At 41.5% G+C, this 25,772-nt stretch overlaps 1 protein-coding gene across 1 annotated transcript in view; it reads left to right on the plus strand.

Annotated features, from left to right (window-relative positions):
• CAMTA1 (calmodulin binding transcription activator 1) overlaps positions 1 to 25,772 on the plus strand; it is a 1,602,965-nt gene that overhangs the window by 1,331,717 nt on the left and 245,476 nt on the right. Inside the window, exon 7 of the mRNA XM_040424166.1 lies at positions 25,499 to 25,639. Coding sequence (XP_040280100.1) covers positions 25,499 to 25,639 — 141 coding nt within the window. The remainder of the gene's footprint in view (positions 1 to 25,498; positions 25,640 to 25,772) is intronic.

Consider the following 25,772-nt stretch of genomic DNA (forward strand, 5'->3'; position numbering starts at 1 on the left):
AATTGGGTAGATTTTAGAGGGATTGAGGGACTGGTCACCCAGTTGGGTGTTTAATACAGCTGTTTGCAGATAGTTCTGCATAAAAAAAAAAAAAAAACTGCAAGAAAAAGATTCTTTTTTTTTAAAGCAATTAATAGGCCTATTGCCAGAACCCCAATAGCATACCTTCTGCTCTAAACTTTGAACAATTGCATATTTATTTCTTCTAAAAAACTGTTTAAATTTACCATTAGTAATTGGGCATATCAATGCATTATACCATAATACTGAACACGTTGCATATTACTGCAAGATAACAGGTAGTTACAGGAAAAGCAATACTGCAATAACACAATTTTTATACCCATGTTAATAAACATGTTGCAGGAAGTTAAAGCCCACATTCTCAAACAGTACAGTGTCCTTATACAGTACAGTCATCCTTATAAGCTGCTTCTTCTCCTGCTCAGACTTCCCCCTCCTCCTTGTCATGAGACATCCAAAACGGAGTGTGTGGCAATAAGAAAACTATTCACAACCAGCCATTAGCTTGTGTGCAAGATGAACTACCACCTGGCCAAGTTTCTAACAGTGCAGTTGCTGCCGTACCACTTAGTTGTGGTAATGGTGGAGCAGTTCTGCACCTTCACCAAAATTTTATATTGCTGTATGATATTCATATATCTGCCCAGCTCTCAATTTTTCCCCCTAAAACAATTGTTTAAAATTGCAATTCTCATTATGCAGCATGGTGCAAGCAACTGTGGACACCTGGAGCAGCTGTTACAAACAGGGACATTACATGCTTTTCACAGCCAACTGGATGAATGTTTTTTGCAGTAGCGGTGAGGCAGTAACAAGTCCAAGTTCTATTGACACCTACACATTTGTGCCAACCTGGTACCTACACCAGGTTCTTATTCGCCTCCTCTACTTCCTCCTCCATGGACATTCTGCCGCCCCCAAAAGAAGCAGGGCAAGGTGTCGCTCCCACTCCCCCTCCCTCCTATCATATGTGCAAAGTGAAGCTTTGCCATGCTATGTTAGAGCTGATCGGCCTGGGCGACAGTAACCACATAGTTGATCAGCTACTAAAGTGCATCAAGCAGCAAAAGTCCCACTGGCTTTCTACCTATCAACTCCAACTGGGCAAGGTGGTCAGTGACAATGACTGGAACATTGTGGTCATACTGCATTTGGGGGAAATAATACATGTTTGGCACACATGATCAATTTAGTTCGCAGCGCTTTTTGAAAAAGTACAAGGGCTTGCAGGTGGTGCTGGCCATGTCTAGGAGATTGTCTTTACATTTCAGCCATTCTTATGTGGCAAGGAATGCCCTTCTTGACTTGTCTGCCATTGCAATTTTATCATGCACTATACCACTTCAGCAGGGAGTCTTTATTGCAGGCATGCTCAACCTGCGGCCCTCCAGCTGTTGTAAAACTACAACTCCCACAATGCCCTTCTGTAGGATGATAGTTGTAAGCTGTCAGGGAATGATGGGAGTTGTAGTTTTGCAACAGCTGGAGGGCCGCAGGTTGAGCATGCCTGCTTTATTGTTTCAAGGTCAGGCAGTGGAAGCTCATCAAAGATGCCTGTTACGTACTGAGGCCCTTCGAAAAGGCCTTCAGATTTGTCAGTTGGGACAACTGTGACTTAAACAATATCATCCCCTGGGTGTCAGCTCCCTGTTTCATCATTCTACTGCCGGCGCTCCTCAGCAGGCACCACAATGCAATAACGATGCAGAGATTTTCTCCTCTCTACACCTGTATTCTAAATTACCCCTGGTATATTTGGTTCCTGTTGCAGATTATGCATTCGGAAACATCACATAAACTATTGAAAATCTACGGACTCATTTCTGAGTCAATTTAGTTTCCTTTACAGATTCCACCACCTAGTTACACAGAACATCCTCTATGATCCAGATTGGAGAGGGGCAATGATCAGGTAGACGAGCATTCATAATGATGTTCGTTTCTGATCATTGCCCAATTGAAAACAGTGCTAGCTCGTCAGATATGCTGGTATAGAAATGCCTGCCCATTGGTAGCACATCTTCCCATGTGTACAGTGGATGTGCTGACGGCATAATGTAAACTGCATAGGGAATGAATGATCGTAGTAATGATGGTTTGTCCCTTTGGCAGTTTCCATTGTGTGATGGCTCTTTAAACGAGTGCCAACTTGTTTTGTTGCAAACCCAAACAAGCAGTGGTTCCCACTTTAAATAACTCAGACCGTCCATGAATTACATAAATAGATATTTATTTTAATGGGAATGAGAAGCTGAATGCAACTGCAGTACCCTAGAGTTGAGGGTATTTGCAGATTGTCTCGTTATTGAATGCCATTTATTTAAGGTATTTGTTGATCAAAGCTTTTAGACCTTAATGCAGTGAGGAGAATACTGCTAAGATACCCTTCGCACTTGGACATGACCTGACCATTTGTATCTCAAACTTGTATGCCTCCATCAAACATACAAGAATAAAGCCACCCTAATTACCATCAGGCAAGGATCCCCAACATCAGGGTGTGCCCAGACAGAAGAAAGGGTGCGCCCCTCTTTCACTGCCATAGGGAGTGACGGTGTGAGGAAAGCCACTGTGACAGACTTTTGCAGCTAGAGCTACTACCACTCCCATTCACTACTTCTGCTCCTCCTGGACCGCAGCACAAGTTCCTCTGGACAAATAAGCAGCTTACTGGATATATTGGAGCAAATCACTATAGGTTATTAAAGTTTCATAACTTATTAGGTCACCCATATACATTGACACTTGGTAATAATACTTTTTGAATGTATGTGGTCGACTCGGTACCTGTTTTCTTTCTTTGGTAACCTGAAGATCATGGATGGCAGACCCCAGGCGATGAGTTGATTGTCATGTTGCCTCTCATCTATGGTAAGACAACCCCTTCAAAGAAGTAGTACCTTACTTTCCCCAACAATTTCTAAACCTCTTCTAACTGGAATGGCCCATAAAAAACAACCACAACCCAAAACAGTATATAAATCAAATAAAACCCAAATGAATTAACCCACAAAATCATACAATTCATTTAATTTACACACGAGATGTTTCATACCAAAAGCAGGTAACAAACACTTGCAAAAATATTCCCTTATTGCCATAATATATTATTATATTCTTTTCTAAACTTTAGGAAAATATATTCCTGATCGTAAATGCCTGCTTTCAATAAAATGTACAACAAAAGATCAGATTTACAACCAATAGTTGTGGGAGGTTTTACGAGTTGTACATTTCAGACAAACTACAATTAAAAAACATTCGCCAGAAATATGGCCTTCCCCTGGTACTAGTTATTTATTTTCCGAATCATCAAGAAAAAGTCATTGGAATTCCTCAAGATACCAAAATGCTTTCCATTTTACTGCATTCTGCTGTCAACGTTCAATAATCTACAACATATTCCCAAAAATTGAATAGCAGATTCATGGTGATTATTCTGCAGTATCCCACAGCGGAGACAACGCTGCAGGCTCTATTGGATTTATAGCTGGTAATTAATATCTCCCCGCTGAGCACTCCCTTGGCTAAAGGAGTGTATGTGGTTAGAGCCTAAGATCCATCCTTCCGAGAATAAAGTTGAATAAACTTCAATCAACACCTCTCCCTTCATTCACAACAAATTGCTTCAGTGAAATTGACAGGTTTGAAATAAAAAGCAAAAACAAAAATTTTATCTAAATCTTGATTTATTGGCTATTTGAGTAAAGTTTGGGAGATAAATTTAATTTCAACTTCATCAAAGCTTTTAAAAAATGGCCTCCTGTTCAAATGTCCTTAAAAAATGGCCTTCTGTTCAAATGTCCGCTCAGTTGATGACAAACTATGATTAGGCAGATCAAAAAATTTTAATTGAGCAGTTGTTAGATCCTTCCTGCAAACTTCAATTAGCTTTACAAAAAGATTTACATTGTGTAAGCTCCACCCAGTTGGGAACAAAATGTAAAGTGATGGTGGAAATTGTCCAGTGCCATCATCATTGGCATCTTATCAGGATGACATCATTGTAACCTATTTATTCAGTACTTATAACCCACCAGGTAGAAGGCGTTTAATTAAGAGCTTCATTTGGAAAATAAAGGGATAGAGTTGGAGTAAAGGAACCAGCTTTTCTCAGACTCACCTGTATGAACGCCACTTTTGGAAACATTTCTATACAGAAATTTCATGCTGGTATAACATATGGTTGATTTAATCTGTTTGCACTGGTGATTTTACATACTTTCTATTTAAAGGATGCATGAAAAAAGCTGCTTCTGAAACGTTACTTTACTCACAGTCCCAATGGAAATGCTCCAACATATTCTTAATGGCCTGAAAAACTAATGTTAAGTATGACATTAACTACTACAATACTGTATCCTATGAACAAGAATATAGCTACTAACATACTGCCACCTATATACAATAATATAACTAGAACACTGTGTCCTATGTAAAAATATATAAGTACTGTATATTGCTGCTATGTACAGGAATATAACTATTATAATACTGCCTACTACATACAAGAATATACCTACAATACTGAGCCCCATATTCAAGAATATAACTACTATGCAGTAATAATGTACAATTATACACAGTTGAGTCACATTATTATGACCACCAGCTAATATCCAGAGAAACTGCTATTTGCAGCTCGGACAACAGCTACGAGGGCTGGGAGTGACTCAATAAAGTCCTGTTAGGTTGTCACAGGCATCTGGAGCCATGCTGACAGCAGTGCAATTCCACAGCTGCTGCAGGGTGTGTGGGGGGGATCCATAGAACGGACGTGATAATCAAAATGGTCTCACAAATGCTCAGTTGGGCTCAAGTCTGGGTAATTAGGGAACCAGGGTAGTACTGTGAAAGTCTTGGTCATGTTCTCCCAACCAATGTCAGACATTTCTAGCCATGTGACATGTTGCATTGTCTTGCTGGAAGATTCCATCCACCCCAGGGAAGACAATCGGCATATGACAGAATGGAATCATACCCACATTGGTTGAGAGTGCCTTCCACATGGATGAGTGGCCCCAAGAATGCCACAAAGACAATCCCCAGACCATAATGCTGCCACCACCGGCTTGTGTTCTTCTAGCAATGGTTGCAGGATCTTTTTTCTCCATCCGTTCGATGAAGCAAGCAGAAAACGTAAATTATCTGGAAAGCAATCCTTTGCCAATCAGCAAATGTCCAATTCCGATACCACCACAAAAACTGAAGCCTTTTCTGCCAATGCAACTTCATTAGCAGAGGTGCATTGACCTCCATCTGCTTTGGAGTCAAACTGTTGCTTTACACACAAGCCTGGTAGCCCCCTGGTTCATTCTGGCGGTGAGCTGCTCCACTGTAGCTTGTCAGTCGCTCATGCACCTTTGTAGCCAATGTTCACCTCTCACATCAATGGCACGTGGTGCTCTGCAGTTTCCACGTTGTTTATTGGAAATGGTGTCATTTGTCCACTCGCTATACACTTTCACCACAGCAGCACGTGAATAGTTCACAAACTGCACAGTTTCAGAAATATTGCCACCCATGGCACAAAAGTCAATAATCATCTCTTTTTGCTGCAACTCTGATGAATCAGCCCTATACCCATGAAAGCAATGAGGGATATGTGTGAAGCCAGCTCATGACATGTGACTTCCTTCATGAGCTATGCGCTACCGATGTGAATCAAGTGTATAAAACTACTATAATACTGCCCCTATGTACAAGAAGATAACTACTATAATACTGAATAAGAAATGAGGCAGCACTCCAAAGCACAGTGAAAAAAAATTGACTTTCTTTATTCACCCATACATAACAGTTCAGCCCAACACAATGAGACCTTTCTCAAGCTATATTATAATACTGCCTTAACTACTATAATACTGCTCCCTCTGTGGAAGAAAATAACTCCTATAATACTGCCTCCTATGTACAAGAATATAACTACTATAATACTGCTCTCTATGTACTAGAATATAACTACTGTAATTCTGCCCCCTATGTACAAAAATACATCTACTGTAATACTGCTCCCAATTTACATGAATATACAGTAACTACTATTATACCCTATGTACAAGAATATATAACTGATATAATACTGCTCACTGTGTGAAAGAATATAACTGCTATAATACTTTCTGTATTGCACTCTACAAAATATAACTACTATAACACTGTATGTTATCTACAAGAATATAACTACTATACAGTAATACTGCCTACTATGTACAAGATCATTATTACTATAATACCGCTCCCTATGTACAAGAATATAACTACTATACAACTGCCTTCTATGTCCAAGAATATAACTACTATAATAGTGCCTCCTATGTACAAGAATATAACTACTATAATACTGCCTCCTATGTACAAGAATATAATTACTATAATACTGCCTCCTATGTACAAGAATAAAACTACTATAATACCGCTCCCTATGAACAAGAATATACATAGCTACTATAATACTGTCCCCTATGTACAGGAATACAGTATAACTTCTATATTACTGTTTCTATGTACAAAAATATAAAAATAGAAGAAATTTTGAGAAGGAACAAGTATTCCTTACACATAGGATAATCATCCACACAGTACAATGCTATCATTGTGATCCTGGCTAATTGGGATTCTTTGTATAGGCTATAGAGCTACTCAGAATGCAACAGATGTCTACTTTATTATCCCAAGCAGAGTTTCTGGCCTGACAAGTTTCATGTGCGAGGCACTGTCAGACTGGCGAGGGAACGCTGATGCACAGCTTTGGCTGCATGACAGAACGGTAGAGGAATTTGCTATGCATAAGGTCTGATCACATTCATTCACAGTGTGATCAATGGCCCCGGTACAAGATGAAGAACTGTCCAGAATGATGTAAAGACACCCAATACACCATGCATGTTTGCTCCTTTATCAGTCCCACGCTCAATTATGAAGATTTACAGAGCTATAACATACGATTAAACAATTCATTAAACAAATAGACTGATATGGAATTAAAAGGACAGACCCCCAATGAAATAACTGCTGATGCTCTGAAATTTAGACACATCAAGAATTAAGAGTTCAAGAAGACATTTTAAATCAGCAGGCAAATAATAACTCTAGCTGAGTCTATGAAGCAAGGAGAACCCAGTAATGGGTAGAGGCTAAAAGTCAGTATCCGGCAGAAAGAAGAGAAAGCAATGGTCTGGGCAAGCAAAGATCTAAGCGGGGAGCAAACGTCTGATGTCTATGGTGCGGAGTCCCAATATTTAAATTCAGGAGGGACACTACAGGTTCTAGGGATCCACCAAGAGTATAAGGCACAATGTATAAAAAGTACAAAAAGGATAGGTGTGGGGAAAGGTACAGTACATATAGTGGTAGAAAGGAGTCTGAGACGATAACGTGATCTATGAAGGTAGTTTTGCATCCAGTAATTCATAAACCCTAATAATTCAGCATTAGGTACCAGTGGGATTTATGCATATGAATCAGCTGCAAAGAAACCAAACTGCCTAATTGTATCTTTACACAGAAAGAATGGCTGGAATCAACAGAGAGGCATTGGCTGGGCTGGCTAAAATGTTATGGTACTTGAGCATGAGGGGGGCATAAGGTGAGAGGCTGGCAGGAAATGAGCATGCTCGGACTGTGAGACCTGGCACAGATCATCACTCACCTGGCAGGCGAGGGAATGAGATGGCATATATAGCAGTCATGGAGCAGCGACTGGATTGTGCAAACATACACACACTGGAATCTCAGACATCATTTAGTGTACTGAGAAAATAAATATATTAAATGTATAGATTAACAATTATAAGCATTTTCACAGAATTATATTTTATCGCAGGATTGGTGATAAATGTACAATTGCGGGGGTCCTACTTCTGCAATTATAAGAATGGGATCCCATGTCTAACATTGGAATGGAACGGCAGTCAGTCACATATGCACCTTACCCCTCCTTTGGTCTTCATGGGACTGATGTAGGTAGCCAAGTACATTGCTTGGATATGCTCTTCAATCCCACAGACTTTGACTAGAACTACTCACACCTGTGACTTCCGCTAAATTAAAATGTATGACTGCCGTTCCCTTAATCAGCAGGAGGCTCAGTAGCACATATATGAGGGACTGTAACTATAGAAGGCATAGAACTTACTTTTGTATAATGTAACGGTTGCGTACACACACACACAGGGGGGAGGGAAGTGACCACTGCGCTCCACCCTCACCCCTGGCCCTGCCTACTTGCCTCGCGAGTCCTAATGACAGGGGACAACTGGACGGCAATCCCTAGCTTGGAATAAGTGCAGGGAGGACAGACCAGACAAATAACAGAACGTGAACGGACCGAGTCTATACCAGGAGAGCTACGAAGTACAAATGGAGCAAGCAGAGAATAGTCAGGAGAAGCCGGGGTCATAAAAACCAGGAGAGTTGTGAAGTACCAAAGGAGTCAGCAGAGGATCGTCAGGGGGAGGCCCGGGTCAGAATACCAGGAGAGCAGCAAAGTACACAAGGAGCAGGCAGAGGATCGTCAGGAATTCAGCAGGAGGTAAGTACAAAATCGCAGGTGGAACCTGAATAACAGGCAATCTGTGGCCAGCAGACTGACTGTTTAAATAGGGAGCCAGAGGGGTCATGTGACGTGGCCTGCGTCACATGACTCTACACAGCCGAGCACCGAGTGATCAGCTCGGCGCTCAGCCCTAAAACCATTCTCAGAAATGCGCATAGAGGCGGGGGGGGCGTGCATAGTATTATCAGGAGCGCTGGCGACGCTGGACGCGCTGATGATGCGTGCGCGCTCTGGACGTGCCCGCCTCCTAGACCGCGCCGTGACATATAACGCTACAAGACACAAGTACTTTCCCCAGCTCTCTACCTCTATATCTGCTTCGTAAACAAAGAGTTAAATGATAAAATTTTGGCTGTCTGCAGACACCACTAGAGGGAGCTGAAGAGCCTACTGCATACTGATTATCCGTAGAACTCATGTGCAGTGAGCTCCCCCCAGTGGTGGCTCTAAAAAATTTATCAACACAGAATGTTTAATCTAAAATAACATAAGGATAAAAGATGAAGATTCACTTGATTCACTTTAAAGCAGAGAGTCCATATAGTGTAGATGCATCAAAGGCCGTCCTATGCGTTCACCCGTACTTTGTACATGAGGGTCACTTTAAGTAATTACAGTTACGTAAGACAATTATCTACCTCTATCGCCATCAGTTCTTAATCTCCAAATTTATCCCGACCCTACCTCTGTTTTTCTTGTCTTTGGGGGGGGAAAGAAATGGGAGAAAAAAACTGTTCTTGCCGAGAGTTTTAACAGGGGATTCCCTTTTATCTGGCTCGCCTTTCATCTTTGTCACAAGCTGCGACCTTAAATTTAATTAAATGTACTTTTAAAGTGGTTTCACTTCCGCGGCCTTTAAAAAAAAGGTGGATGTTTTTTTTTTATTAACCTTCCTTTAATAATGCACTTTTTTCCCTTTAGAAATCTCCTTTCCCGCTGATTCATTATGTGTGGGTAAGCAGAGCGTGACATGTTAAAAAGCATCTTGATAGTATTTGATATTCAGTACTAACAACGTATCAAGTCATAGGAGATTTTTAAGGGGGGCAGTGGGGGGAGGCAATCTGCATACTGGATGTGCCAAGACAGTAGGTAATTTGCATCTTGCATCCAGAAACACTCTACTTGCAATCTGTCTCCCTTCACTGGGTTTTCATCTTTATAACCTTCACTACAAAAAAAAAAAAGGAGTAACAGCGAAACTCGATGACTGCACAGCAATGGGGGACTTACTGCAATCTAACCTTGGGTGAAGGGAAGTTCACGCGGCACAGGGATATACGGAGAGAAGATTGGGCCACCTATTAGGCACCCAGTTACAGTGGATGTGGCAATTGCCGAGAAGTTCATTCACTTGCATTGCCTATTCATGAGACTTCAGATTGATTCATATTACACTTTGGAAATGCATGTAATATGATATTCGACCAGCTTTTTTTTTTTTATTTGGATCAAGAATGCCAAAAGTGAAATCTGTATTCATAACAATGTATTCCAGCTCAATAATGCTGCACTTAGAGCATCACAAAATGATGCAAATTTCTCTACAAAGGTGATATGCATAGGCATGCATAATGCAGAGGATACAGCTGGAAGGTCTGCCATTTATAACTAGGTATTTATAATTCATCTGCCACATAAGTACACTGGTTTAATGAGGGCTGTCCAAAAAAGCCACCAACCCTTAGGATGTTATTTTAGAAATATATTTGGCAATGGTCAGTACCATAGTTCGTAGGATTGTAATGACTAGTACCATGCAATCCTACAGTACAGGGAGTTATGGAGTCACTTCTGTAACATGAAGAATTGAATAATGGAACCTTTGCAGAACCAATGGTTGTTTTGCCGTGGCACACACAGAAGAGAGGCGCCATGTGGCAAAGATGAAAGTCGTAACCCTTTAACCAAGGCTCCTTTTTGTGTGCTAAAAAGACAATTAATAGTGAAAGAGGGGGTCCTTCGTTGGGTCTTACACCCAATAAAAAACGGGTGGGAACCGTATGATCAACCAAAATTAAACCCCACACTCTCAAGGGTCTCGCTGTTAAGTCTACCTAGCTATAATTTCTAGTGAACCAATGTCTTACACCAATCATCCTTCCTGATCACATTTTATTTTTCCTGAGTCTTCTCTTCTATTCCTTAGTTGGGACTACAAGTCTATATCCTTGTGAGATATCAATCATCCTTACAAAGAGGAAATTCCAACCCTTCAAAGGGTTGTCATATAGAGAAATAGAGAACTGGAAAGAGTACTTAAAGGGGTTGTCCGGGTTCAGAGTTGAACCCGGACATACCTTTTTTTTTTTTTTCCAGACAGCCCCCCTGAGGCTAGCATCGGAGCATCTCATGCTCCGATGCGCTCCCGTGCCCCTAATTCGCGCAGGGCACAGTCTTTTTTGTTTTCAATAACACACTGCCGGGCGGTAACTTCCGCCCGGCAGTGTGTTCGGTGACGTCACCGGCTCTGAGGGGCGGGCTTTAGCTCTGCCCTAGCCGTTTTACTGGCTAGGGCAGAGCTAAATCCCGCCCATCAGTGCCAGTGACGTCACCGGGGTTCCTGTCAGCCCCATGGAGAGCCCCGGTACGTCACCGGAACTCCTAAAAATGCCTTTGCCCTGCGCAATTTAGCGTAGGGCAAAGGAGAGCATCGGAGCATGAACTGCTCCGATGCTCATGTCAGGGGGGCTGCCGGGGAGCTCTGAACCCGGACAACCCCTTTATGGATTCTGCTGAGTGATGGGCCCTAAAGGTTTATCAGAAAGCAACCTCATGCCTCATGTAGAGGTGACTTTGGAGACAATCACTTGCCAATAGGTACTATTTTTATGGGTTGATTACAAATAACCTACTAGATTTTAAGGCTGTATTATACAGGCGATTGTCGGGAGGGAATTGCCTGCTCATCAGCGGAGGAGACCTTTGTTATTACATGCAGCAATCTTCTCCTCAGTATGGGGACAAGCAATCACTAATGCCATCGCTCTTCCCTATACTGAATCATTGTTTGCTGGCAGCAGATTGCGATTAGACACCCTGATCTGCCGCCTGCAAATGATAACTTCTAAACCCGTTGAAAGATTTGGATTGCCCGATGAACAAGCCTGTTCATCAGGTAATCGGCAGCAGTATTAGACTTCCAGATTATCACTGACGAGCGTTACTACGAACACTTGTTAGCGTTCACCAGGCAGACAATCTGCCCATCTAATACAGGCTTTATTGGGTCCTGTACACACAATGATAACAGCAATGGTAACACTGCAATAAAAAGCTGAAGTGGACATGTTCTGTATAGTTCAAACCAAACTGCGACACGTGAACTTTTTTTGTAATCTATTTTTATTTTCTGATTGCAGATTTTTTAAATCTATTTACTGAACATTATTATGGGGGCAGCCATCTTGTCTGAGCTGTTCTTAGCATTTAGCAAGCATTTAGAAAATTGCTTTGCAGCAGCCACATGGGTAACAGACACAATAGACAGGAGGGGACCTCATTGACTTCTATGGGAGAGTTTTCTAGGCATGTTCTGTGACCTGTGCAGAGGTCAGGAGGGAGTAGATAAGCTGTGATATCACCTTTTGTGAATGGTGGATCATATACAGCCAGGTCCATAAATAATGGGACAGTGACACAATGCTAACATTTTTGGCTCTATACACCACCACAATGGATTTGAAATTAAACGAACAAGATGTGCTTTAACTGCAGACTGTCAGCTTTAATTTGAGGGTATTTACATCCAAATAAGGTGAACGGTGTAGGAATTACAACAGTTTGCATATGTGCCCCCCATTTCTTAAGGGACCAAAAGTAATGGGACAATTGGCTTCTAAGCTGTTCCATGGCCAGGTGTGTGTTATTCCCTCATTATCCGAATTACAATGAGCAGATAAAAGGTCCAGAGTTCATTTCAAGTATGCTATTTGCATTTGGAATCTGTTACTGTCAACTCTCAAGATGAGATCCAAAGAGCTGTCACTATCAGTGAAGCAAGCCATCATTAGGCTGAAAAAACAAAACAAACCCATCAGAGAGATAGCAAAAACATTAGGCGTGGCCAAAACAACTGTCTGGAACATTCTTAAAATGAAGAAATGCACAGGTGAGCTCAGCAACACCAGAAGAAGACCACGGAAAACAACTGTGGTGGATGACCGAAGAATTCTTTCCCTGGTGAAGAAAACACCCTTCACAACAGTTGGCCAGATCAAGAACACTCTCCAGGAGGTAGGTGTATGTGTATCAAAGTCAACAATCAAGAGAAGACTTCACCAAAGTGAATACAGAGGGTTCACCACAAGATGTAAACCATTGGTGAGCCTCAAAAACAGGAAGGCCAGATTAGAGTTTGCCAAACGACATCTAAAAAAACATCCTATGGACAGATGAGACCAAAATCAACTTGTACCCGAGAGATGGGAAAAGAAGAGTATGGTGAAGGAAAGGAACTGCTCATGATCCTAAGCATACCACCTCATCAGTGAAGCATGGTGGTGGTAGTGTCATGGCATGGGCATGTATGGCTGCCAATGGAACTGGTTCTCTTGTATTTATTGATGATGTGACTGCGGACAAAAGCAGCAGGATGAATTCTGAAGTGTTTCGGGCAATATTATCTGCTCATATTCAGCCAAATGCTTCAGAACTCATTAGACTGCGCTTCACAGTGCAGATGGACAATGACCCAAAGCATACTGCAAAAGCAACCAAAGAGTTCTTTAAGGGAAAGAAGTGGAATGTTATGCAATGGCCAAGTCAATCACCTGACCTGAATCCGAGTGAGCATGCATTTCACTTGCTGAAGACAGAACTGAAGGGAGAATGCCCCAAGAACAAGCCGGAACTGAAGACAGTTGCAGTAGAGGCCTGGCAGAGCATCACCAGGGATAAAACCCAGAATCTGGTGATGTCTATGCGTTCCAGACTTCAGGCTTTAATTGACTGCAACCAAGGATTTGCAACCAAGTATTAAAAAGTGAAAGTTTGATTTATGATTATTATTCTGTCCCATTACTTTTGGTCCCGTAACAAGTGGGAGGTACATATGCAAACTGTTGTAATTCCTACACCGTTCACCTGATTTGAATGTAAATACCCTCAAATTAAAGCTGACAGTCTGCAGTTAAAGCGCATCTTGTTCGTTTCATTTCAAATCCATTGTGGTGGTGTATAGAGCCAAAAATGTTAGCATTGTGTCGATATCCTAATATTTATTGACCTGACTGTATGTATGTATATATATATATATATTACTGTCATTCTAAACCTGCCTTTAATGATAAGCAGATAACTGCAGTAAAGTGATCTGTAAAAGCTAAGAAAACTGCAGAATTTGTATGGTTTTAAATATAGATATTGACATGGAAAATTAAAAATAACATCACCAAATATTCTTTAAAAATATTTTTAACCTAAAAATGTGATTTAAACAATAGGTCATTTTCTGATGACACATTCCCTTTAAGTACCAGTAAATTAATATAAGCATTTTTTATCAATGGGCAACCACAGTCAAACCATAAATAGATCACTGATGGTGTACTTAGGGTTCTTCTGTGAATGAAGGTACTTCTAGGATGATGGCTTTAGAAAGAAGTGGCTGCATTTAGCCAACATGAAGTGGTGACTAAAGTACACTGCAAGGTATTTCTGGTACACAGTTCAATTATATATACGTCAATCAAAGTGCAGCTACAAAGATCTACTGCTGGGGCTATCGTTTCTCTGTGCTTCTGTACTGACCAGCTTCCTCTATATGTCACTAAACTTCAGGGAGAAGAAATACATGGGGTGGACTAAGGGCTCAGAAAAAAATTGCATTCTCCAGGGTGAACATCATGTCATAAAAATAACCCTAAAGTACCAGCGACAGACAGGTCACATGTAGTGGAGGCCCCTAGGCAAAAAAATGATTTGTCGCCCCCTACCTAAGTAGATATTTTAGTCTACTTTCACACTTGCTTTTTTGCCTTATCTGGCAGGGATCAGCAAAAACGCTTCCGTTACTGATAATGCAAACGTCTGCATCTGTTATGAACGGATCCGTTTGTATTATCTTTAACATAGCCAAGAAGGATCCGTCATGAACAAATTGAAATCCGTCCCTATTGAGTTGCATTGTGGATCATGCTGGATCTGTTTTGCTCTGCATCCCATGATGCAGTTTGCTCTCTGGTATGAGAACGCAACCAAACGGAACGGAATGCATTTTGGAGCATTCTATTCTGTTCAGTTCAGTTTTGTCCCCATTGACAATGAATGGGGACAAAACTGAAGCGTTTTTCTCCAGGATTGAGATCCTCTACCGGATCTCAATACCGGAAAATGTAAACGCAAGTGCAAAAGTAGCCTTATGCTGGAGAGAAACGTAAAGTAATTATAAGCAAAGCCATCTGACATCAACAAAATGTAATGGTAAGTTAATGAGCATAAGAGTGGTCCACCTGTCCACCAATAACAGCTGATTGGCAGGGTGCTGTCAGTCAGACCCCCACCAATTAAATATTCTTTACCTATCCTGGAGGTAGGGCAATAACATTTAAATCCCAGAAGCTCCCTTAACATGATATGTGAGAGTCTTTGATCAGTGGGAGTCCAATTACTCCCCTGGGACCCCTTTCAAACTTGTACAGTGAAAAGACCAGGGTGTCAACGTGAATGGGACAACAACACCAGTCACAGCAGCTTGTACAGTATGCAGGTAATAAAAAGAACGTCCCTTCACTCTACTGATTAGTGGTGGTCATAGTTAAGGATAAACCATCAACCCAGAGGACTCTGAAAGGACTTGAGGCAATTGGGCTGTACAGCCCATAAAATGTTGGAGGTTCCTGGCAAATGCCCACCCTATAATCCAGCCCTGGTCATTGGGATTCCTTGGACCCACCATAGGAAATTATTCTCGAGGCCCAACCTCTATATCATCAATAGAGTCTAACAGGTTTTAATTTTAAAAAAAATAGACTCCAGTGGCAAGTGACTGAATCCAAAGGCAGCCAAGTTAGTTTTTATTTTCCTAGACCTTTGAGGTCCACTATGGTATTAGAGCCTGGGCCCACCGGAGGAACCTCTGGTACCTTGTAGGGCCAGACCCTGACCAGAGATGGTTGCACAGACAACTGTAATGCACCACCATTCCCAGACCCTGAGGAATAGCCAGTGAGTACCTGACATATAATGCAGTACTTTATGTCATATAGGTATGAACCTCACTGACTGAAAGGCTGGCTGAACGCTGTACAGAACCCGATATAAATCTTTCTATAAAACTGTAACAGATTGCATTGAATTTCTACTGGGATCGTGAAACATGTCATAGTAATTGAACAAATTGAGTAGCTCCCATGGGCCACTTGTTGTCATCGTCCCACCTCCAATAGATGGCGACAGATGTTTCTAGTTAGCCATTATCTTATTATGTATGAATTACATATTTGTCCTTGTGTGAAATAATACTCAACAGTAATTATTACAGTATTATTAGTATTCATTGAAATGAAACCATTTCAGTTCACTTACCGTAATTGTCATCGCAGTAAAATTCCTTTAATCCAACATTTGAAAATCCGATAATCCAGTATATGGTAATACTACAGACAATCTGATAATCCCCCCTCTCAAAACTCAGAAAATCTGATAATCTGGCCTAGGAACAAAAGTAAAAGACGAAGCAGGGGGGAAACTATTAGGCTAAATGCACACGATCAGGATTGGGTGTGGATTTTCTGAGCGGATTTACGTGTGGAAAATCCGCACAGTAGGTCATGTACATTGTATTCTATGAGAATTTGAAATTCTCATGCACACGATGTTGGGGTTTTTTCCGTGCGGATTTTGACTTACGGAGCAGACATTAAAATCTGCATCATATCAATTTATTTCATTTTTGCTGTCTGGATTTTCTCCATTCAAAATCTGCATCAAATCTGCATGCAAATCCACACCAATTGATGCGGATTGACCGCACGGATTTCCCTGCGAACACTTGCAGATTTCAGTGCAGATTGTCTGCACATAAATCCTGGACTTGTGCATTTACCCTTAGGATTAAACCTGGAGCAGCAGATTTCATGTTAGTTTATTTTTGCCGGTCTTCCTGAAGGTTCTCTGTCTTCACAAGGTAATGTTAGGGTCCTGCTACTAAACGAGATTCTGAGACAGGCACACGGAGGAAGAGACGACAACCAGGAATCTTGAACTGCAAACTTTATACCTTTCTCCAATGAGGTTTAATGCTTGGCAGTCTCTCAGTTAGGCACATTGCTAATAACTTGCATTAAATCGGATGGTGGATGTTCTCCGGTGTGTCCAGGCCAACTAGGCCATATGATTAGTGAACAAATAGCACTGTACAAACATTTTCTAACTTCCCAACTCCCAGTAGTCCATCCCGTATGGGACACAAAAAATGTTATGGCGGGTGCTGCCTCCTCTTTACATCTTAAGGTGGATTTATATGACCCCGATATTCAGGCAGATTTTTGGGAACGATCGTTCCTGCGATCACTCATTCCCAACAATCTAGCCGTCTAAAGATGCATTTCATTCATCGGGTGAAACTGTTCTTAGTGCTTGCAAATAAATGATTGTTTCTGGGAGTCTAAACAGCAGAAACAATGCAGCTGTATGAGGATGAGGGATCATAATAGCGATCACTCGTTCTCATACTGTGGAGGTGATCGTTGCATGTAGACGTAGTGCTTCACCTCCACTGAGCGAGCTTCCTTCCCGATAATCAACTGCACCTCTGCACATGTAAATCCAGCTTTAGACAACTTTAACTTTCTACCACCTATTGTTTGCCTTACTTTAGTTTAGGTTCAGTATATATTTCACAATGTGTCATTTTATTATGAATTATGAAAGATCAAAGCAAAAAAAAAAAAGAATTGTCATTTAATCATCTGTAGCAAGAAACTACATACAGTGAGTAAGTAAGTACATTTTTGCAACCTTTCCATCAGCTTCCTCTGCCTCCCCTTCTGCGCTGGAAATATGTATCACCTAATCTTAAATGAATTTAGATAATTTCATAGCAAGTAGCACTTGACATTGAAAAATGACATTACCAGCACATAAATTATTATTTCCATGATTCATTAACCCTCTTTTACCAAGAGGATAATGGGCTGTCATGCTGCACTGCCAGGCAGTTCTCTGCAGTATCAAAAGGGCATTATGAAATATTATTTGTGAACACAAACATAAAAACTGAGACCATAATGTAGATAAACCTTTCGGCAGGCCATAGCTCCAGTAACAGGAACGTTATGCTGGATTCACACAGCCCTATTTTCTGCACGATTAGTGGGAACAAATATTTGTAAGGACGCTCATTCCCGATAATCAGCCCATGTAAAGGTGCAGCAGATCACCCAATAAATGAGCGAAATGCTCATTCATGAGGTAAATTGATCTTTCATGCAGACACCTCAACTATCATTTCTGAGCAGCAGATTCCTATGAACAGTTATCTGCTGCCCAGAAACAACAAAGCTGTACGAGGACAAGAGATGGCAGTATTCGTTAGTGAGCTACGGTATGTGACATTAAGAAGCGGGCAGGCACTGGGCAGGAGCTCCTTCTTACTTGTGACTGGGCCATGTGTCATTCAGAGGCAGACAGAAGGGCGCTGGGTGGCGGGGAGGAATGAGCAGATTACACTTCAGCAGGTGCTCTTTCTTGCTCCTCAGTGGGTCGTATGTCTGTGGCTGAACTGATTGGTGGAGATGGAGCATCAGTTCCTGCTCCCTGGTGCTCTACCAGTCAACTTAATACTAGTGCAGCAGGGCAGAGGGAGGAGAATCGCTTTCCTCCTAGTCTAAAAAATTTTTTTTAAAAAAGGAAAAAATTGTTACCTCTCTGGTGCTACCCCCCCTGCTAGGCTGCACCCTAGGCATATGTCCTCAAGTGCCTAGTGAGAAATAGGGCTCTGGAAATAGTACAATATAGGACGTTATTGAATCAATTTGAATAAAGTTCTTTGGTAGATAGAAAGCTCACTATTAGCAGCAGAAAGCTCTCTGTGTGTCTTTCTGCTTCTCTCTTACTTACCTGCTCCTCCCACCCAATAAGCTTTTATAGCCAGTATGTCTATATGTGTCTCTCTGCAGCTCCTCTTCTCCCCCTCACCTCTCCATGAACTTCAATGGTAACATATAATCTGATCCCTTAATGAGGGAGTCCATCTCATCTGCCAAGAGAGATTTAGCAGGGAATTCAAAGTAAGTGAACAGTTTAGAGGAGAGGGGGGGAAGGAGCCCTCTATAAGGAGAAAGAGGCATTCAATACATTACAAAGTTTCTTATAGCCCACATGTACAGTACTATCAATTTAATCAAGGTTGGTTGAAAGTGCAGTGACCATTTAAGATATTGATTTTAGTTCATTATTACTACTTAATCAAATTTGCTATGAACCAGATATACAGTTAGGCCCATTTATATTTGGACACTGACGCAAATTTTGTTTTTATTACCTGTTTACTAAAACATATTCAAGTTATAGTTATATAATGGACAGGGACATAAAGTCCAGACTTTTAGCTTTCATTTGAGGGTAATCACATTAAAATTAGAGAAAGGGTTTAGGAGTTTCAGCTCCTTTACATGTGGCACCCTGTTTTTAAAGAGACCAAAAGTAATTGGACAATTGACTCAAAGGCTGTTTCATGGGCAGGTGTGGGCAATTCCTTTATTATTTCATTCTTAATTAAGCACATAAAAGGCCTGAAGTTGATTTGAGGTGTGGTGCTTCCATTTTGAAGATTTTGCTAAGAAGTAAACATGCGGTCAAAGGAGCTCTCCATGCAGGTGAAACAAGCCATCCTTCATCTGCGAAAACAGAAAAAAAAACATCCGAGAAATTGCTACACTATTAGGAGTGGCAAATTCTACAGTTTGGTACATATTGAGAAAGAAAGAAAGCACTGGGGACCTCAACAATGCAAAAATACCTGGATGCCCACGGAAGACAACAGTGGTGGATGATTGCAGAATGATTACCATGGTGAAGAGAAACCCCTTCACAACAGCCAACCAAGTGAATAACACTCTCCAGGATATAGGCGTATCAATATCCAAATCTACCATAAAGAGAAGACTGCATGAAAGTAAATACAGAGGATTCACTGCACGGTGCAAGCCACTCATAAGCCTCAAGAATAAGAAGGCTAGATCGGACTTTGCTAAAAAAAAAAAAACTTTAAAAACCAGCACACTTCTGAAAGAACATTCTTTGGACAGATGAAACCAAGATCAACCTCTACCAGAATGATGGAATGAAAAAAGTATGGTGAAGGCACGGTACAGCTCATGATCCAAATCATACCCCATCATCTGTAAAACACGGCGGAGGCAGTGAGATGGCTTGGGCATTCATGGCTGCCAGTGGCACTGGGTCCCTAGTGTTTATTGATGAGGTGACACAGGACAGAAGCAGTCGGATGAATTCTGGGGTTTTCAGAGACATACTGTGTGCTCAAATCCAGCCAAACTGATTGGTCGGCATTTCATAATACAGATGGACAATGACCCAAAACATAAAGCCAAAGCAGCCCAGGAGTTTATTAAAGCAAAGAAGTGGAATATTCTAGAATGGCCAAGTCAGTCACCTGATCTGAACCCAATAGAGCATTTCACTTGTTAAAGACTAAACTTCAGACAGAAAGGCCACAAACAAACCGCAACTGAAAACCGCTGCAGTAAACTCCTGGCCGAGCATTAAAAAGGAGGAAACACTGGGTCTAGTGATGTCCATGAGTTCAAGACTTCAGGCAGTCATTGCCAACAAAGGGTTCTCAACCAAGTATTAGACATTAACATTTTATTTACAATTATTTAATTTGTCCAAATGAAGCCCCTGAAATTAAGGGATTGAGTTAAAAAAATGCTTTAATTCCTCACATTTTTATGCAATCATTTTGTTCAATCCACTGAATTAAAGCTGAAAGTCTGAACTTCAACTGCATCTGAAATGTTTTGTTCCAAAATCCATTGTACAGAGCAAACATTAGAAGAATGTTGTCTATGTCCAAATCTATATGGACCTAACTGTATTATGTCTTTTTTGGCTAAGAGGAATGCAGCACTTTTTGGGCTCATGCACACGAACGTATTTTCTTTCCGTGTCCGTTGTGTTTTTTTTGCGCACCGTATGCGGAGCCATTCACTTCAATGGGTCCGCAAAAAAAAAACGGAAGTTACCCTGTGTGCATTCCATTTCCGTATGTCGGTATTTCCGTTCCGCCAAAAAATAGAACATGTCCTATTATTGTCCGCATTACGGACAAGGATAGTACTGTTCTATGAAGGGCCAGCTGTTCTGTTTCGCAAAATACGAAATGCACACGGATGTCATCCGTATTTTTTGAAGATCCGTTTTTTGCGGACCGCAAAATACATATGGTCATGTGCATGACCCCTTAGGCACACATTATAAGTCTACATGTACAGCAGCCCAGATGTAGTGTTAGGAAGCAAAAAATGTGTTAACGTGTCTCCAAAATCTGTAAAATTTGGCACAATTGGAGCCATATTATATTATTAGTCTGCTGTGGTGTTTACAGGTCATTTATCCTACTGAATATACAAACCGGATTCCAAAAAAGTTGGGACACTAAACAAATTGTGAATAAAAACTGAATGCAATGATGTGGAGATGGCAAATGGCAATATTTTATTTGTAATAGAATGTAGATGACAGATCAAACGTTTAATCTGAGTAAATGTATAATTTTAAAGGAAAAATACGTTGATTCCAATTTTCAAAGTGTCAACAAATCCCCAAAAAGTTGGGACAAGTAGCAATAAGAGGCAGGAAAAAGTAAATTTGAGCATAACGAAGAGCTGGAAGACCAATTAGCACTAATTAGGTCAATTGGCAACATGATTGGGTATAAAAAGAGCTTCTCAGAGTGGCAGTGTCTCTCAGAAGCCAAGATGGGTAGAGGATCACCAATTCCCACAATGTTGCGCAGAAAGATAGTGGAGCAATATCAGAAAGGTGTTACCCAGCTAAAAATTGCAAAGACTTTGCATCTATCATCATCAACTGTGCATAACATCATCTGAAGATTCAGAGAATCTGGAACAATCTCTGTGTGTAAGGGTCAAGGCCGTAAAACCATACTGGATGCCCGTGATCTCCGGGCCCTTAAACGACACTGCACCACAAACAGGAATGCTACTGTAAAGGAAATCACAGAATGGGCTCAGGAATACTTCCAGATACCATTGTCAGTGAACACAATCCACCGTGCCATCCACCGTTGCCAGCTGAAACTCTACAGTGCAACGAAGAAGCCATTTCTAAGCAAGATCCACAAGCTCAGGCGTTTTCACTGGGCCAGGGGTCATTTAAAATGGAGTGTGGCAAAATGGAAGACTGTTCTGTGGTCAGACGAGTCACGATTCAAAGTTCTTTTTGGAAATCTGGGACGCCATGTCATCTGGACCAAAGAGGACAAGGACAACCCAAGTTGTTATCAACGCTCAGTTCAGAAGCCTGCATCTCTGATGGTATGGGGTTGCATGAGTGCGTGTGGCATGGGCAGCTTGCATGTCTGGAAAGGCACCATCAATGCAGAAAAATATATTCAGGTTCTAGAACAACATATGCTCCCATCCAGACGTCATCTCTTTCAGGGAAGACCCTGCATTTTTCAACAAGATAATGCCAGACCACATTCTGCATCAATCACAACATCATGGCTGCGTAGGAGAAGGATCCGGGTACTGAAATGGCCAGTCTGCAGTCCAGATCTTTCACCTATAGAGAACATTTGGCGCATCATAAAGAGGAAGGTGCAACAAAGAAGGCCCAAGACGATTGAACAGTTAGAGGCCTGTATTAGACAAGAATGGGAGAGCATTCCTATTTCTAAACTTGAGAAACTGGTCTCCTCGGTCCCCAGACGTCTGTTGAGTGTTGTAAGAAGAAGGGGAGATGCCACACAGTGGTGAAAATGGCCTTGTCCCAACTTTTTGGGGATTTGTTGACACCATGAAATTCTGATTCAACATATTTTTCCCTTAAAATGGTACATTTTCTCAGTTTAAACTTTTGTTCTGTGATTTATGTTCTATTCTGAATAAAATATTAGAAGTTGGCACCTCCACATCATTGCATTCAGTTTTTATTCACGATTTGTATAGTGTCCCAACTTTTTTGGAATCCGGTTTGTATAATGCAGATCTGTGGCTTGACTTTTTTTACACCTGGCTCAAAAATTCAGTTGGTGGCCCATGGGCATATGCCATCCTTCCCCCTCTGCCCATCTACACCCCTGCATTATGTACTGTATAGCACTGAAATATACTATAAAACATGTACTTTACTGAGCCAGTAGTAAACTGAAATATTGTCTAGAGTCTATGGTTCTGCTTTCAATGTATAATTAGGTTCTATTCTAACCTTTGCTTAGCAAAAAGTCAACTCATGGGCAGTTATGTATATGAGCTCTGTCTGTGATGCTGGTGACAGCCGGGATCGCATGGAGGTTACACAGGATCAATGATGACAGGGACAAATGCAGACAGGGTAGAAAACTGGAGATCCCAGTAGTCTGGAGACTAATGACAATGAGGTTGTGAGTGTGTTCCAGCTGTCAGGGGTCAAGGTAGCAGCAGAACATGGCAGCCCCACTGGAACAATGACAACAATTTGAAGCGGCTTCAGACTGCATAGCACTGTACATGGTTGTTTGACAGAGAACTGTATGACTAAAATGCAAATATAAAGCCTCAGATTTTAACTATATCAAAATGTAAAGATAAACTATTCCCAATCCCATTTTTTTGAATTTGCTGAATTTTAGTGTTTGACTGTGATTGTCATCGAAATATGGTGCATTAACGTCCTATTGATTTCAATGAATGCCATCAGTATGGCTCTGAGATACAGAAGTCAACCAGGGTGCTCCTTCATTCTAGATCTGTAGCTTCCAAGCTCATTACTGTGGGGGGACCTCTACAACCATCCCATGTCTACTGTAAGCATGATAGCACTTGCTGTGTCTTTCTATTGAACCCCTTACCAGGTTCTAAACAACAGAACTCTGCAACAAAAAGACTAAAAAAAACTCCAAGAAACATCGTTCTAGAGGTCTCAACTCATGATCCTCCACTGATGCCATCTTCTGTGTCTCAATAACAGGTCAGAAGATGACAAAAAGAGGACATTCTCTTTGACCAAATAATAATTTCTTTACAGTCACTTTTGCAACTAATAGGTCCAAAGTACCTAAAAAATAATATAAACTTTGCAAATATTATTGATTAGTTAAAAAGGTCCCAGAGTTTTGTGTCTGCAGCTCCCTTGCAGAACTATGTGTCTTCATGGTTACAGACTACAAAGAAACCCTGGGTATTTCACTATGTCCCCTACATCTTTCTAACATCTGAGTTTGGGTTTGTAGTCTGTAGTATAGAGACACATTGTCTGCAGTAGAGCTGTAGACACAAAAGGATTTTTTTATCGATTATTTGCATATTTGCTACTTTTTTATTTTAGATTCATTGGCGGGTTTGGCCAACAGTCTAATGTGTATGGGAACTCCCAACTGTCCCCTGACAGATCATATCAGGAGAGAAAAGAATTAAGGCAAAGTGAATACATTAATACGGTACCTTTGCCAAATTCTTTTGTTCTCCCAGGAGATAAGCCACCACCAAAAATGTCTGGCAGCAGCGTATTCCCCTCTCCCCACTGACAACACATGGGCTGAACCAAATATGTATGGGGGAGTCAGGAGAGATAGTTTTCAGCCGAATGATGGTTCAGCTGAAAGTTATTGAATACAGTATGTATGGCCAGATTTATTCTTCCTCGAAAGAGAGAAGAGGAGCGTCCAAGGCACAGAGATGAGCACTTCTAGTAAATGAAGTCTTTGTCTATGGCAGATTCTCTTTAAAGGGGATTTCCACTCAAAATGTCAAATTGTCAAATCTGAGAAAAAGCCAACATTTGGTAAAGTAGCTACGTTTCTTTTATCTACAGAAATATAGGAAGTGCAGAAAAAAATACTTTGCCTATAGTCAGCAAACATTTTCTTACTGTCATTCTGAAATCTTACTTAAAGAGGACCTTTCACCTGTATAAACTATGTGAACTGAGTATGCTGCCATATAGAGCGGCGCCCGGGGATCTCACTGCACCTACTATTATCCCCGGGCGCCGCTCCGTTCTCCCATTATAGGCTCCGGTACCTTTGCTCCTTAAGTTATAGTAGGCGGTGTCTTCCCTTGTCCTGTGGGCGTCTCCTTCTCCTAGGCTGCAGCGCTGGCCAATCGCAGCGCACAGCTCACAGCCTGGGAGGTTTTTTTCTCCCAGGCTGTGAGCTGTGCGCTGAGATTGGCCAGCGCTGCAGCCTAGGAGAAGGAGACGCCCACAGGACAAGGGAAGACCCGCCTACTATAACTTAAGGAGCAAAGGTACCGGAGCCTATAACGGGAGAACGGAGCGGCGCCCGGGGATAATAGTAAGTGCAGTGAGATCCCCGGGCGCCGCTCTATATGGCAGCATACTCAGTTCACATAGTTTATACAGGTGAAAGGTCCTCTTTAAAAAATGATAATTGGAATCCGATCGGAGGCAGATATAGATGGTGCGGTGGTAGTAGCTGCACTTGTGCCCTGTAGGCTGCGGGCCCTCTGCCACATAAGAAGGGACTAGTATTATAAATGGCACATGGTAAGTTACACATTATACACTGGGGCCCAAGGCCCCAAATGATGCCTCGCTCTGACCAATCTGACCAACACCGGACTTATATTGCAAACAGTGTCCATACTGATGAGTGTTGTTTCTGCCTACACTTAGCTGTTTGCATTGCTTACACTGTAAGAGGAAAAATGAAAAAAAAAAATGAAAAAATAATTCTGACTTTGGCCTCCAATATTCTTTCCACAGTTCACGGTATTAAGTGGACGTGCAGCAATGGAAACAGCAGTTCAGGGTTTTCTGTGGAGCACCTTGTTCAGCAGATACTCGACAGTCACCAGAGCAAACCTCAGCCTCGGACGCACAACTGTCTCTGCACTGGCAACTTAGGTAAATATAGAGCTCTACATAGGGTGCTCACCATTAGCCATTGTTTAATAATGTTACCAGCCATTCTCACCAGAAGGCTTATTTTATTAGTGTCGAGCTAAGAGTGCAATAACACAGTGCAATACGCCTTAAT

This window comes from Bufo bufo, chromosome 1 (genome assembly GCF_905171765.1).
Source record: "Bufo bufo chromosome 1, aBufBuf1.1, whole genome shotgun sequence".
Lineage (NCBI taxonomy): Eukaryota > Metazoa > Chordata > Amphibia > Anura > Bufonidae > Bufo > Bufo bufo.